We start from the raw sequence: 13,927 nt of genomic DNA, 5'->3' as shown, positions 1-13,927 counted from the left end.
AGCAGCATGGGAACACGCCCCTCCTTCACACGTTGCACACGCCTCACAGAACTCGTTCTCTGCTAGCTGACAATGGTCCATTTGTGACGGTTGTATGCAAACAAGTCGCGGCGGACGTGGGCGGCGACCAGACGCCAGACTTCTCTCTGTGTTACTGCATCGATTGGATGAACGGCAGGGTCTGAAAGCAGTGTATGTATTTGACTGAGCTGACCAGGCTGTCCTTGAATCCAAAGGCCAGCCGTCTCCGCCTGTCCTCACATTCATGCGGACGTTGGTGCCGCTCGACATTGGCCAGGCGATGAAAGGCCAGACGCATGGCGCCCTGGATAGCCACGATGACTCCTTGCTATCCCTGAGCCCAGGGCATGAAGTGGATGCCGATGCTGCTTTTCGCTTGCCAGAAAGAAGGAAGAGTGATAAACCTCCGAGAAGCCCACAACATAAGTCAAACAGGGCCCTAGAATAGGGAGATCTTCCTAATGTCCTCCACAGTGACGCTGTCGTCGGTGATTTTTCTCCCTCGCCTAACGTGGGGGATGCTCGCATGCATGTTGAATCCTCGAGCTCTCGTGGTCCAGGCCATGCCAGTGATGGGGATAGTGTGTTTGATCACCCTCCCGCCCTGCCCGCCAGCCCGCATACCACGGTGTCCCTGAAACTCGAGAGCTCGCCGTCGACCAGACACCCGGTGAGCAGCTGGTGTGTGCGCCAGGGCCGCGGCTGGATGGCTTGCTGACTATTGGACTGGTGTGCGGTGGCTCCTCGTCCTAGTGCGTCTGTTTGGCCGTTCCGGGCCCTTACTGCTGCGTGCCTGACTGATCGACCCGTGGACCCCGGCCGTCGCCGGGTGTTGCATTCTGCCATTCTTCCGGGCAACGAGAGAGGGGGCCCCGTCACGAAGCGTCACGAAGTGCAAATGGGCACTCAGCGTGGACGCTGTTCCGAACTGCATTCTTATGGCATTACCACGGCACATTTCAGCTATCCAGCCCTGTCCCCGCCTTTTCCAGATAATCAATGCTCCGAGAACCCATCTCGAGAGAGAGCCCGTCGTGACCTTGGCGCCACTTTGGGTGGTCATGGGGAGAGCTCGGGCCCCGTACCTGCGCAAGCTGGGTTGAATGGGCCATAGACTCTGCCCAAAGGGGAACTCAACTCCGCGTCACGGTCCGCTGCTGCTGTGATGCTCCGACTGCAAGCCCCCTTCCGCAATCTTAAATGTTTCCCGGTGTGGTGTTCTGACGTGCAGCTAGACAGCACCAAGGCCCCGACGTTTACGCCCATTGTCCATGGTGCCCTCTCCTGAGAGATGCGTGCGCTGGTTGGTCGTTTACTCGGGGGGGGGCAAGACTAAGCAAGGCCCTGTGCTGCTTCCGAGGCCTTTTGTTGTTGTTGACCGCCTGGTCTGATGCTATTTCGAGTGGTGGGGGAGTGGAAGAGATGAGCGTTACGCCGACTCAGTTGTCGCCGGACGGGGGGTCCTCCACCAAGCGAAACCTCCCCTCCACCCAGCTGGGAAATGCATGTACGACCGACGTATGCGCGTGTTCCTTCCCATCATCCATCTACCCACCTATCGACCCTGCCCTGTCTCTGTCCTCTGCCGGTCGTTGCTGCCGCTTGCCAGTGGCTGCTGCCGGGTCTTCTGTTGTTGTCATTCAGCCACGCGTGTCCACTTGATCCCCCCGGGCCCCGTTCTAGTGGGCGTTTCAGAAGAACGCTATTCTATATCAGGCAAGTTTCCACTGTGAAGCCAGCCAATCCACGTCCTGAAGAGCTCCCCCTGCAAGCGCTACGGCCATCTTCAGACGGTAAGTTCTCGGCCATTGGCTCCCTCAGGTTTGTGTACCCCACATCATGCCGCCTGTCTTCATGCTTGCCTCGACGACTTCAGGCTTTTCTGCTGGACTTGACCTTTGGGCAGCCCCGAAATAGAACGCCATCCATCCTTCCCGTCCGAAGCTCACGTCGCGCATTGTGTGCTTCCCAGCGCCAGCACCATCGTCCAGCCCCCCAGGCAAGAGCTGAGCTGTTTGGTTTGTTCGAACGCGGCAGTCAGGGAGATCTCGGCCGCAGCTGCAGCGGCCTTTGCAGTTGACCATTTTCCACAACTCCCCGCATACGACTGAGCGGCTCGTGAGATTCGAAGGCTTTTCACATGGCGGCAATGGCCACGGGAATGCCCCATGTGAGGGGATATCCTGTGCCGACCAGTCTGATGGCCACGACCTCTGATGTGACTGGGTCCTCAATGTCCGTGAATAGCAGCAAACCCCAGTTCTCATTCCCTCGATCTTGCAAAGTTTGCCCATCTCCAATGATGCAAGTTCGACCCATCAGACCGAGTAGCGGCGCTCAAAGATTCTCGTGTGAGGACTGGCGTCGGTGCTAACCTCAACTCTGAAACCTGATGTCGAGTCAACGGATGACACCATGCAGCGAGCTCAGATCTCCATCGACATTCGCCATGATGCCTCGCAGCCCATCAAGATCGGCGAGCCACATACCTGGAGCACTGATGGGTTGCTTTGGTTGTCATATCGGGAGCCGCCGATCTGAAACGAGGTCACAAAGGTTCCACCTGCGTCAACCGCATTATTCAGCCATGACATACTGAGCAACCTTTTCGCGAGCCGTCTCTCTGCAGCGAGGTCGCCCTGCCACTGACGAACCGAGCAGCAACTCGCTGGAAACCCCAAATGGGTTTCTTCTCCTTGCCAGGTTGGCTGTCTGCTTCTAACACAGACATGCATTACACGGTCCGACGGTATTCGGTCTGGTTTCGGGCTATCGTGGCAAAGAAAGTTGGAGAAATAAGTCACCATGCGCCACTCCATCGGAGAAACACTCGGAATGCCGACCTCCCGAGAGAGCCATGTGGTCGGTCTAGACAGGTCTTGTCCAACTTGGCGGTCTGACTTCGAAAGAATGCCGCCCTCCTCTTTCAAGGTCACATCGCTTGAGTAGATCGGCCGAGCAACACGAGGCACACGAGGCTAGCAGCTGTGCATGCTACCTTAGTTGGTCAGCCTCGGAGGCGTGAGCGCGCTCAAACCCAAGGTTGTGCAGCATCCCAAACAAGCGAAGGGTTAGCATTCAGGTACATGAAACACGACGTTGCAGGGAGGCAGGACGATAGCCAGGCACCGTCACATCTTCCAGAACGAGGCGTGTCCTCCATTCAGCTCCACACCAGCATCGGCTTCTCGACCCCACAGGGTGAGACCCAGCATCGTGTTCCTGGTGGCATGGTAAGCGCGTTCATTGAAGACATTCCAGGCACGATGTGTAATGCTCCCGACCTGGCTGCCACAACATCGCCGAAGGCCGCTATCAAGGTCGGATTGGTCTCCCAAAGCACACATGGCCATGCCTCTGCGACATGATGGCCGCCTCGTGGCAGTGTATCGGCGCCCTTCAAATCCACCTCCCCTCGCAGGCCATGGAGCACCAGAACAAGGCATCGATAGCTTGACTGCGGAATTCACCTGCGACATCGCATCGCATCTCTGGGTTTGCACCGGTGCCAACTGTTGATTTGGCCTGGCTGCCGTAGCACCGTGCTTTCAGCTACAACCTCAAACCTAGCCCGATTCCCAAACTTGACAGCTTGCTGCCATCACGACCCCTTCCGATTCCCCGGTGGCTTGTTTCACATCGCCAGGCCCAGTTTCGTCAGCTGCCGCTCTCAGCAGCAAGTGCTGACTTGGTCGTCGGCATCGCATTGGCGCCGAGGCTCCAGAGTGCCCCCATCCGCCATCAGAGAGCTTTTGAGCCTTCCTGGCAAGCAAGGTTTTACTCTCATCGCCGACGCTGACTTGTCACCTCGAGCTCCAAACTCTGTCGGAGCCATGGTCCTCGCTCAATGTTGGCTCACGGGCAGGAATCTGAAACTATGACAGAGGCATCGCACTATTTTTGCCTCCTTGAAATTCTGTGTCGCGCGGGAGCATAGTCGATGACAGCTGGATCCAGTTTCCTGGTGTTTTGCCCGTTGTCCGCATGAATGGATATTTGTTGACGCTTCCGTCACTATGACGGGCTGGCCCTGTCTTTACCCGCCTGACTTTCCTCTTTTAGCCCACGATCCAGTCCTTCTGATGCGCAAAATGCCCAAGAGCCGATTATCAGCTGGCTCAGACAGATAGCGCGGGCGATGAAGTATCCAGGCACGTCCAGACCTTGCAGTCGAGCCCTTACTCTCCTCTGTTTGGTACCTTGCCACCCTGACGCCCCTCTTCCGTTCTTCCGCACGTCTGTTCGCACAATGATCTGCTGCCGGTCCTCCAGATCGAATTTATTGCCGCTCCAGGCCCTTCCTGCTCATACTGAAGTACCGCCCCTCCCGGCCCCGCCACACTGTCTTCGGGCCAAGATCGACTCCTGAAACGAGTGCTTCCCATCATGCCCGCTGGTCCCATTGGCCTGTCCCTTTCACGGCATGAACACTGGAAAGCAACGCAGGCTGCCTTTGCCAGGGGCAACCTGGCCATGCGCACCTCATGCCAAGAGGGCCGCGGTGCTCCCGACTGGCCTGGTTCATTGGATCTTTGCGCGGGTATTGTCTCGGAGGGGGAGGTCTAAAAGTATTGAGCGAGCAGGGGAGAAGAGGGGGGGGCTCGGACCCGACAAGTGGTACCGTTCATGCCATTGCGACCCCAGAAACTCGACTAGAAGGACTGCAAAGATACGCGGGCGATCCCTCCCCATCGGTTCTTCTAGCGGTGGACGCGGGGGGGAGGCACTGTTTACGCACTGATGGGGCCAGTTTTGTTTACTGCTTCATACTGCTGGAAACGACGCTTGGCGTGTGACTCTGTGTTGCTTGAATTAGCAGCTCACGGGCGAAAGCCCTTTGGCGGGCGGTCGACTGAGTCGGACGCGGGTCTGTTCGACGGGAGAGGCTTGATATCTGGCGGTGCCGATCGGCCTGATCTTGGCAGAGGTGCTGATCTGCTGACTCGAGGGATGGATGATCAGGCGGGTGGCTGAGGCAAAGTTCATGACTCTGCCCGATGCACCACGACTTACCATGCATGCAAAGTCAAAAGGTGGAAGCCGGGAGCCATCATGAGACGTTGTCTCGATTTTGCCATGCGGCCGAGGCTGATATTGCAGCCACGGCCAAACTGCATGAGATGAGCTCAGCTTATCACGCCATTGTTACGCTGCCGAAATGATGTCGGGTTGCAAGCTGATCACAGAGGTTGTTGCTCTGGCGGAGATTTTTCAGGGCTTGGAAGTCATTTTACTTTCAGACGGCCAGCGTGGGGAACAACCTGGCAACTTAGACACCCATCCATGGCACTGTATCCAAACAAAGACAGTGAGTAGACCGAGTAGCTAAGGACTGTTGACTTGGAAGTAGAAGGTCCTTATTTGAGAGTCGATAGAGGTAGTGAACCGATACAGCAGCTGATCCTTCCCAACCCGACGCAGATCATTTGATCCAATTTGATCGTTACCAAGAATGAGAAAACCGTGGCACGTCCATCCCATCGGTGTCTGAGGCAAGTTCTAGCGAGAGCAAGGGTCAAGGTATCTATTGTTGGAGATGGAATAAATAGCCTCTTTTCTGGGTCTCCTTCAAAGCAACCCGAGGTTATCTGTCGCTGGGCAGCTTCGGGTCTGTCGTCAGCATAGTGAGTGCCAAAGTCTTCTTTGGAGACTTTCAGTGGTATCACAACGTAGACACCTGGAAAGCGAACCATTGTCAACTCTGCCGATTTGAACTGTCAAGCTTCGAACGCGAAATTCTCAGCGGACCATTTCGTCGGCTTGCGGTCATCCAGGAGGTTATACCGGGCCGTAGTCTGACCTCTTTGTGAAGTTCGAAGTGATTCCTCAGTATGATCCCGTCCAGCAGGCAGGAGCCGGTTGGCATGACCTCCACCTCCGACCGTGGATAACCACTGACGCAAATGTAAAGAGTCGTGGTTCCTATTGTGCGAATACTATCCTCTCAAGAAGCTACTTACCGGGAGTCACACCCATCGTTGGTTCACTCGCTTCACAATATCTTGTAGTCCATAAGAAAGTAATAACAGCTTTATTAACTCCTAATGGTTTGTTCATGGATGAATATTCCCATTGGAGAACTACCAGGCTGTAAGCCACGTTGAAATTCTGGCTTTACTTAACACAAACACGCCTGACGTCTTGACCAAAGAGAGCATTGAAGGCTGTGATGGGACCGAGTTCATAAAATACTACAGCATAGGCAGCGAGAGGCAGAGAGAGCACTTTCACCAAGTGTTGAAATACCACTACCTCGATATCACAGCAAGCAAAGCCTGGTTGAGATCAGGAAAAAAACGACGATATGTACGCACCGCATGTTACGTGAATCCTTGCAACCTCTTAAATATGCGGCCAACTTTTGTACCAGATATCCCATGCTCATACATGTACCAGGCACACCGTGACAAGGGCCGGACCTGCATCACTTGGATGTCTTTTTGTTACCAAAGAAATAAAACTACAGCCGCTTCCGAGGGACATCTCAATAATTACTATCTGGGCAGGGATCGAAAACATGAGCTCTAAACATTGATAATTGCTCCCAGTTTTCCTTCTGATTGTCTGCCCAGACGTTCTTGACACCCAGCGATGCCCTTGGAATGTAAATCCATGCTGGCGCCATTTTCGCGGCTGGTACCATCCATAAGGACCACGTCAAGGCCTTGCCCCACGGGCGCGGGGAAATGCGACCATCAACTCTTTTTAAAAGTCCGATCGGCATCTCACACCGGGTGCTCGCGTCGTCATGGCGGGGTTCGACGTCCCCAAGGTCTCGGTCGGTATAACACCGAAAGGCCATCTGGGCCTTCATCAACTGCATCATAAGAACACACAGAGATCTATCGCTGCTCGGGCAATCGTGTCCTACACGTGAAGACATTTTCTAAACCAACCAGAACAACCATCACAAAGCTGTCATGGCGCCTCCAACATTGACAGCGCCCCAGTTCGAACATCACCACAACGGCCTTGGTGTGGAGAGCGCTACACCTCGCATCTCGTGGCGCTTTGAGACTTCCTCTTCCACAACGTCTGGCTGGATTCAAGCCGGCTACGATATCGAGGTGACCTTTGCCTCTGCGCCTGAAACCCCCAGTGTCTTCTCCATCCGAAGCGACCAGTCCATCCTAGTGCCCTGGCCGGCCAGGCCCCTAGCATCTCGTGAGCAGGCAACTGTCAGGGTACGTGTCACGGGCAAGAGCAGCCATGGCGATGTCCCTCCCGACAACGAGCCAGGTGCCTGGTCTGCTGCTTCGACTGTGGAGGCTGCACTCCTTGAAGTTGATGACTTCAAGGCGAACTTCGTCACATCTGCCGAGCAAATCGGACCCCATGGGCCCCTGCAACCGATCCGACTGAGGAAGACATTCGCGCTCCCCGAGACCATCACCTCGGGCGAGTCAATTGAGGCGCGCCTTTACATCACCGCTCTCGGCGTCTTCAACGTCTGGGTCAATGGAAAGCCAGCCAGCGATGAGTGTCTCGCCCCCGGCTGGACCAGCTACCATCATCGTCTAGCGTACCGCATTCTCGACGTCTCGTCCCTACTGCACCGCGACCAGGCCAACATACTCGTTGCCGAAGTGGCCGAGGGCTGGTATGCCGGACGCCTTGGCTTCGGAGGTGGCGAGCGTTTCCGCTATGGCGAAGAGCTGGCCCTCGCCGCGCAGCTCGAGGTACGCAGTGGGCTGGCTGGCACCTCCGAGTCCTGGACGCTCGTGACGGACAACTCCTGGACGGCAGCTGCCAGCGCCATCACCACTAGCGAAATCTACGACGGTGAGGTGTACGACCTCCAAAACGAGACGGACGGCTGGAACGAGGCGGGTGCGACTTGGCCTGGCGAGTCTGGCACCAAGACGATCGCCAAGCCCTCTTCCAGGCTCGTAGCCCCGGATGCTGGTCCCGTCAGGTTCACAGAGCAAATCGCCTGCCAGTCGGTCTTCAAGTCAAAAAGGGGCAAGACCATTCTCGATTTCGGCCAGAACCTCGTGGGCAAGCTGCGCATTCCCAAGTTGGCTATCGGACACGCCAGGAACTAACACTCCGTCACGCCGAGGTGATGGAGGACGGTGAGCTTGGGGCCCGGCCGCTTCGAATCGCAAAGGCCACGGATATCGTCCGGGGGGCTACAGGGAAGACGCTTCAAAACTGGCCGCCCAGCTACACCTTTCCATGGGTTCCGGAATGCCCGGGCCGAGGCTGGCCCGATGGCGATCCATCTGCCCAAGACATCCACGCCCTGGTTTATTCTTACGGATATGAAGAGACAAGGCTTCTTCGAGGGCTCCAATTCCGCAGTCAACCAATTACACAGCAACGGGGTCTGGCCATGCGCGGAACTTTTGTGTCCATACCACCGACTGTCCTCAGCGGGACGAGAGGTCGGCTGGGACGGGATCTGCAACATTCGCGCCGACGCGAATTTTCTCTACGAAACACTTGGATGTTGGGGAGCTGGCCTCGAAGGACGTTCTCCTGCCGAACAACTCACGCCAGAAGCAAACGGAATTGTGCCCCTTGTCGTGCCAGAAGCCATGCCCTCCAACTGGCCACGGGAGGCCAACTCTCAAGCCATCTGGGGAGACGTTGCGGTTCTCGCTCCTCAAGCTCTTTACCAGCATAGCGCTGACAACAGTCTCCTCGAGCGCCAGTTTGACAGCATGAAGGCCTGGCTCGACCGGGGCGTAGAGCGAGCTCCCGACGGCCTCTGGAACCCGGACAAGTTCCAGCTCGCCGACTGGTTAGATCCCAACGCGCCCCCGGATGACCCCGCCAAGGCGTCAACGGACAGTGTCCTCGTCGCGAACGCCTTCCTCGTCCACGTCACCGACACATTTGCTTCCCTTTGCTCAGCACTCGGCAAGGACGCTCTCGCTTCCGAGTACACCGAGGCGGCGGCCAAGCTGCGGCATCAGTTCCAGCGACGCTACATCACACCAGACGGCAACTTGGTCTCGCTTTCGCAGACGGGCGTCGCCCTGGCCGTCCAGTTCGGCCTCTATCCCGCCGAGGATGGCCCTCGCGCCCAGGCTGCCCTGACGCTTGACCAGCTTGTACGCAAGGCTCGGTTCCATATCAGCACGGGGTTCGCAGGTACTCCCGTCATCGCCCACGCTCTCACCTCGATTGGCCGGCCGCAGCTCGCCTACCGCATGCTCCTCGAAACAGGCTGCCCGTCATGGATGTATCCCGTCACCCAAGGCGCCACCACCATCTGGGAACGCTGGGACAGCATGCTGCCGGATGGCCGCATCAACCCGGGCGAGATGACGAGCTTCAACCACTATGCTCTCGGCGCCGTCGCTGACTGGCTGCACGGGTCTGTGGCTGGCATCTCGCCCCTCACGCCAGGCTGGAAGACGGTCCGCGTGAGGCCTGTACCGGGCGGCAACTTGACGAGGGCGTCGGCATCATTCGATGGCCCCTATGGACTCGTCAGCATTGCCTGGACGCTGGAGCGGGGTGAGGCGTTCCGCATGGAGCTGACCGTGCCTCCCAGCTGCTCGGCTATTGTAACGCTTCCTTCTGAGTTGCGGGGTGATTACCGCGTGGCTGAGGAAGCAAGTAGGGTGGTCAACTCGGGCGTGCATGTGTTTGAGTGTATTTGCAACCTCGGCGCGTGGCCACCCAAGCCACTGGTCCATCCCTTCATGATGCCACCAGAGGAGAGCCCCATCGCTGGCGAGTAAAGGAGTGCGGGATCATGTACCCACTCTGTCTACACATACAGCAGCATCGTAGTTATCTTTAGAGCTCATAGAGAGGACCTGTTACGATCTTTGGCATATGAACACCCCCCTGAAGGGAGTAGCCCTTCTCTTATGAGCATGGCGTTTGTGCTTCGCTTGTTTAATCGAACCGTGCCAGGCCATATTCTGGACATAGGCCTCGTGTGCTGAACTCTCCATTTGAGAGTTCGCGACCCCTAGTCCCTGGCTTCCTGCTGCACGTATGTGAGTGACCACGCTTGCTTTTGCGCGTACTCGGAAATCAACTCCGTAAATCTCGCTTGTGTTACCACTCAGCCCATTCAGCCCGGGCCAACGTCCACCGAAAGCCAAACTTCATACGTCTGATGATTTGCAAGCTATATGACCACCACGGCTAGGATCCGTATGATAGTTGCATCACCATGCTTTGCAGGGATCATATGCGCCAAGGGTAGAACTTGCCACTCACGGCAATCATCTCCTGTTCCCGGCATATGGCTGAGAAGCCGATAAATCAATAGTCCGCGGAGAATTAGCTTTGTGCATGTGTGTGTGCGTGCGTCCCATTCACCAACTGCCTTGGAGTCCGCACCTCAGTAGCCGGAGTTTTAGAACGCCACAAGTAACTGTCTTACTCCGTAGTACGCTTGCCCCTTGCTTGTTCTTAAACCGAAACCGATCTGCCGAATTCCACATCTTCAGCCCCATCTGCTCCTGAGCCCGAAGGGCCAACGGAACCCCAAGTTTGCTCTGAGTCGCACATCTACCTGACCCCATTTGATCGGCGAAATTGCCCCTGGTCTGGGGACAGATCGGCGAATTGACGAACCGATCGTGGAAGCGCCAAACGACACCCCGCAAACCGTGACGACTTACCCCAGACGTTGTGGCAGTCGATGAAGCGGGGGAGAACCACATGGTAGAGCTTTCAACCAGCAACAACGTGCTGTGTAGCCATGTGCCGAGAACGCAGTGTCCCCTCCCCAGCTTCGGGAATCGGTAGAATGCCACACGAATCCGAGGGCCTGTGAACTAGACTTACTGCATTCATGATCATCAGCATATAGGCTCCGCCTTGCTGTTCGTTATCACGTCCGCCTGATATACTCAAAATCCAAGTTCCGGCAGGTTCTACGCTCTTCAACCACTGCCTTGCCAATATCTCAGTATGGCTACGGGAAAAACAACAGCTACGGGCCTCGAGGGGCAACTCTCCGACAACATCGTCGTTGAACGCCGTGAGGTCGCAGAACAGGGCAAGCTCGATGCCAAGGAGGCTTCCATGGAGGCCGCGGCCAAGGGCCAGGGCATCTCTGGCTTCGAAACGCTCGGCCTGTGGGAGACCGTCAAGGCGTTCAAGGTTTGCACTGCGACGTGCTTCCTCGTCGCCTTCAGTGCGGCCACGGACGGCTACCAGATCGGGTGCGTAGAGCTGGCTGTCCTCCGTGCTGGCGAATTTGAGAAGCTGACCCGAGCCCAGCATGAATGGAAATATCGTCGCCAACCCGGGTTTTGTCAGGCAATTCGCGACAGAGACCAACGATGCGGGCGAGCCGTTCCTCGCGTCGCCCATCTTGAGTGCGTGGGGATCCATCATGTCAGTCGGCCAGATTATTGGCATGACCTCCCTGCCATTCCTTTCTGAACGTTTCGGCCGCAAGGCCGCCATGTACGCATTCTGGTTCGTGCTCGCCATGAGCGTGCTCGCTGAATCGCTTGCCCGCTCGTGGCCCGTCTGGCTCGTGGCCAAGCTCCTTTCCCGGCATTTGGTGTCGGCTGTCTGCAGAGCACCATCCCGACTTACATTGCCGAGACAGCCCCCGTGCGCATCCGCGGCGGTCTCCTCATGTCATACAGCTTTTGGTTCGGCCTTGGCAACTTCTTCGCCCCCGTGGCGCTGCAGGTGCACTCCAAGGTCGATGCCGACGACTGGCTGACGCCCGTGTACACGCAGTGGGCGCAGATTGGGCTCATGCTCATCATCTTCCTGTGCGTGCCCGAGACGCCAGCGTGGTGCGTCACCCGAGGCTACGAGTCGCGAGCGAAAGCCTCATTGCGCCGGCTGCACTGGGAAATCAAGGACTACGACCTTGAGTACCAGTATCAGTTGCTCGTCATGGCTGTGGACCACGAGATGGAGGTGGCGCGGGCTTCTCGGAACGAGAAGTGGTGGTCCATTTTCAGGGGCACCGATGGGAGACGCACCCTCACGGCGCTGTGGACGCTCATGACGCAGCAATTCATCGGCTTGACCCTCTTCTCGACCTTCGCATCGTATTTCTTCCAGCAGGCCGGTGTGGAGGATCCGTTCCAGGCGACCTGCATCACGTCCGGTATCAACATTGCCGCCAACTTGATCTTCATCTTGATGGCTGACAAATTCGGTCGGAGGAATATCTCATGCGGCGGTTCAACGCTGTGCTGGGCGGCATGCACAGCCATAGGCATTCTGGGCGTGGTTCCGCGGGTGAAGGCGACCGAATACCTGCTTGTCCTCTTCGCCTGTCTTTGGAGTAAGCACCTGTCCTGTATCCTTCGCAGCCCCAGTAGTTGCTGACCTTACAAACAGATATTGGCATGACAGCCAACGGTGCGACAGGCTGGGGCTTTATCGGCGAGATCTCCTCTCAACGTCTTCGCCCCTACACCGCAGGCTTCGGCGCGGCGTCAACATGTGTCGCGGGCGTCGTGATGAATGTGCTGACGCCCTACATGGTCAATGACAACGAGTGGGGCTGGGAGCTTAAGACGGGCTGGTTCTATGCTGGCCTGGGCGCGCCGTTTGTTGTGATCATGTGGTTCCTGATCCCCGAGACCAAAGGACGGTCGGCTGCTGAACTGGACGAACTTTTTGAACGCAAAATCAAGCACTGGCGATTTCACAAGACCCAGACTGCGACGCAGACGGCGCTGCTCTCACGCCACGAGTAGAGGATTTGGCCCGCTGATTTTGTCTTTTGTGAAGTTTGATCAGAGCAGAGTGGGAATGATTACGGTCTTTGCTGTACATTTGTGAGTGCTCAGTGTTCGTCAGCTGTGGTTACTTCGATCCAAGATACCAGTCCTCGAGGATGGGATCCATTGCTGCATAGTAGTTACGATCGTTGTATCACGGAGAGTTGAAGGACAAACCGTCCGTTATGATCGAAGACGAAGCGAATGCATCAAAGCTGGGTTGTGGTTGGTGACAACTGGTTATCCCTTGGCGTAGCTTGTACGTACCATTCGCTGGTGATTCCGCAAGGAAAGAAAAAGCAATTCGGTTCCTGGTGAATCACGCTTGGCTTGCGCGAGATGCCATAACCGGCGGGTTCTCTCTCCATGATGTCTCTGATCCTAGCTCCTGACGAAACCAGGGGCAGCGCTTGGGTAGCCCAGCTCTTGTGGCTTTCAGAAAAAGACATGACTGAAAAGTACTTGTTCCCGTCCGTGGGCTGATACCCTACCTAGGCTGCCATGTTTGGGTGCATCATATTGCTTCTAGCACCTTTGCTCACGTGTAAGTTCCATTCCTCAGATTGACCCAGGCATTTACAGGCTAGCTCATTTGTAGCGTGTCAATTTGGTCATTATAAACCGCCTCTGATGAAGACATAGCCTTTGCTATGAAGGAAGTGGATAACGAATATGGTATGCTGATAATGGAATTGAGTGGCGGCTCTGCGCCCGACTTTCGTATTTGTATCCAGTCTTGCTTGGAAGCTCGACTCTTACTGACGCGGCAACAAATGCATTGTGTACGGCCGGCCAAGAACCAAGCCAGACGACTGGGATAGAAGTGGAGTTCGCCAGATTGCCACAGCCTTCTGGAGCTGACGTCGCTTTGAACGTTGACGAATCTAAATATAGGCGCAGTGTGTGTCTGGCTCGTTTGCAGCGTTGGTAGTCATCTCTCTAGGACAGCTCACATCGTAGTCGTGATAAGATGCCTCGAGCGCTGAATTCGACGACTTTGTCTTTGGTCTGGTGTCTGGAAGGAAAACACCATCGGACAGTGCCTAAGTAGGAGGTCTGAAGCCATTTCGGACACGGAGAGCTCGCTCGTGAGAAGGCACCCATCACGTGATGCAACCCAAGGCATAATGTAGGAAGCATCCCTGTCCTATCAGGCCTCGTGGCGCAGCTGGGCAATTTGGTTTCAGTGGGCCGGCCTCCGCTGGAGACTAATAGTGGGACATCTGCCCGCCTGC

At 56.4% G+C, this 13,927-nt stretch overlaps 2 protein-coding genes across 2 annotated transcripts; both read left to right on the top strand.

Annotated features, from left to right (window-relative positions):
- Nucleotides 1-6,941: 6,941 nt before the first annotated feature.
- VDBG_08893 (alfa-L-rhamnosidase) lies at nucleotides 6,942-9,716 on the top strand (the record flags this gene model as incomplete). The annotated part of the gene is made up of 2 exons (XM_003001051.1): nucleotides 6,942-7,851; nucleotides 8,188-9,716. 2 exons carry the CDS (start codon nucleotides 6,942-6,944, stop codon nucleotides 9,714-9,716), a joined length of 2,439 nt encoding a protein of 812 aa, XP_003001097.1.
- A 1,189-nt stretch (nucleotides 9,717-10,905) lies between these two features.
- On the top strand, nucleotides 10,906-12,668 carry VDBG_08892 (sugar transporter; the record flags this gene model as incomplete). The annotated part of the gene is made up of 4 exons (XM_003001050.1): nucleotides 10,906-11,159; nucleotides 11,218-11,559; nucleotides 11,595-12,250; nucleotides 12,307-12,668. The coding sequence occupies 4 exons, from the start codon at nucleotides 10,906-10,908 to the stop codon at nucleotides 12,666-12,668; spliced, it is 1,614 nt and encodes a 537-aa protein (XP_003001096.1).
- Between the last annotated feature and the right edge of the window lie 1,259 nt (nucleotides 12,669-13,927).

This window comes from Verticillium alfalfae, genomic scaffold (genome assembly GCF_000150825.1).
Source record: "Verticillium alfalfae VaMs.102 supercont1.13 genomic scaffold, whole genome shotgun sequence".
NCBI lineage: Eukaryota > Fungi > Ascomycota > Sordariomycetes > Glomerellales > Plectosphaerellaceae > Verticillium > Verticillium alfalfae.
Note: the sequence above shows the minus strand (reverse complement) of the source record. Positions and strands in the feature narration are given on the sequence as shown.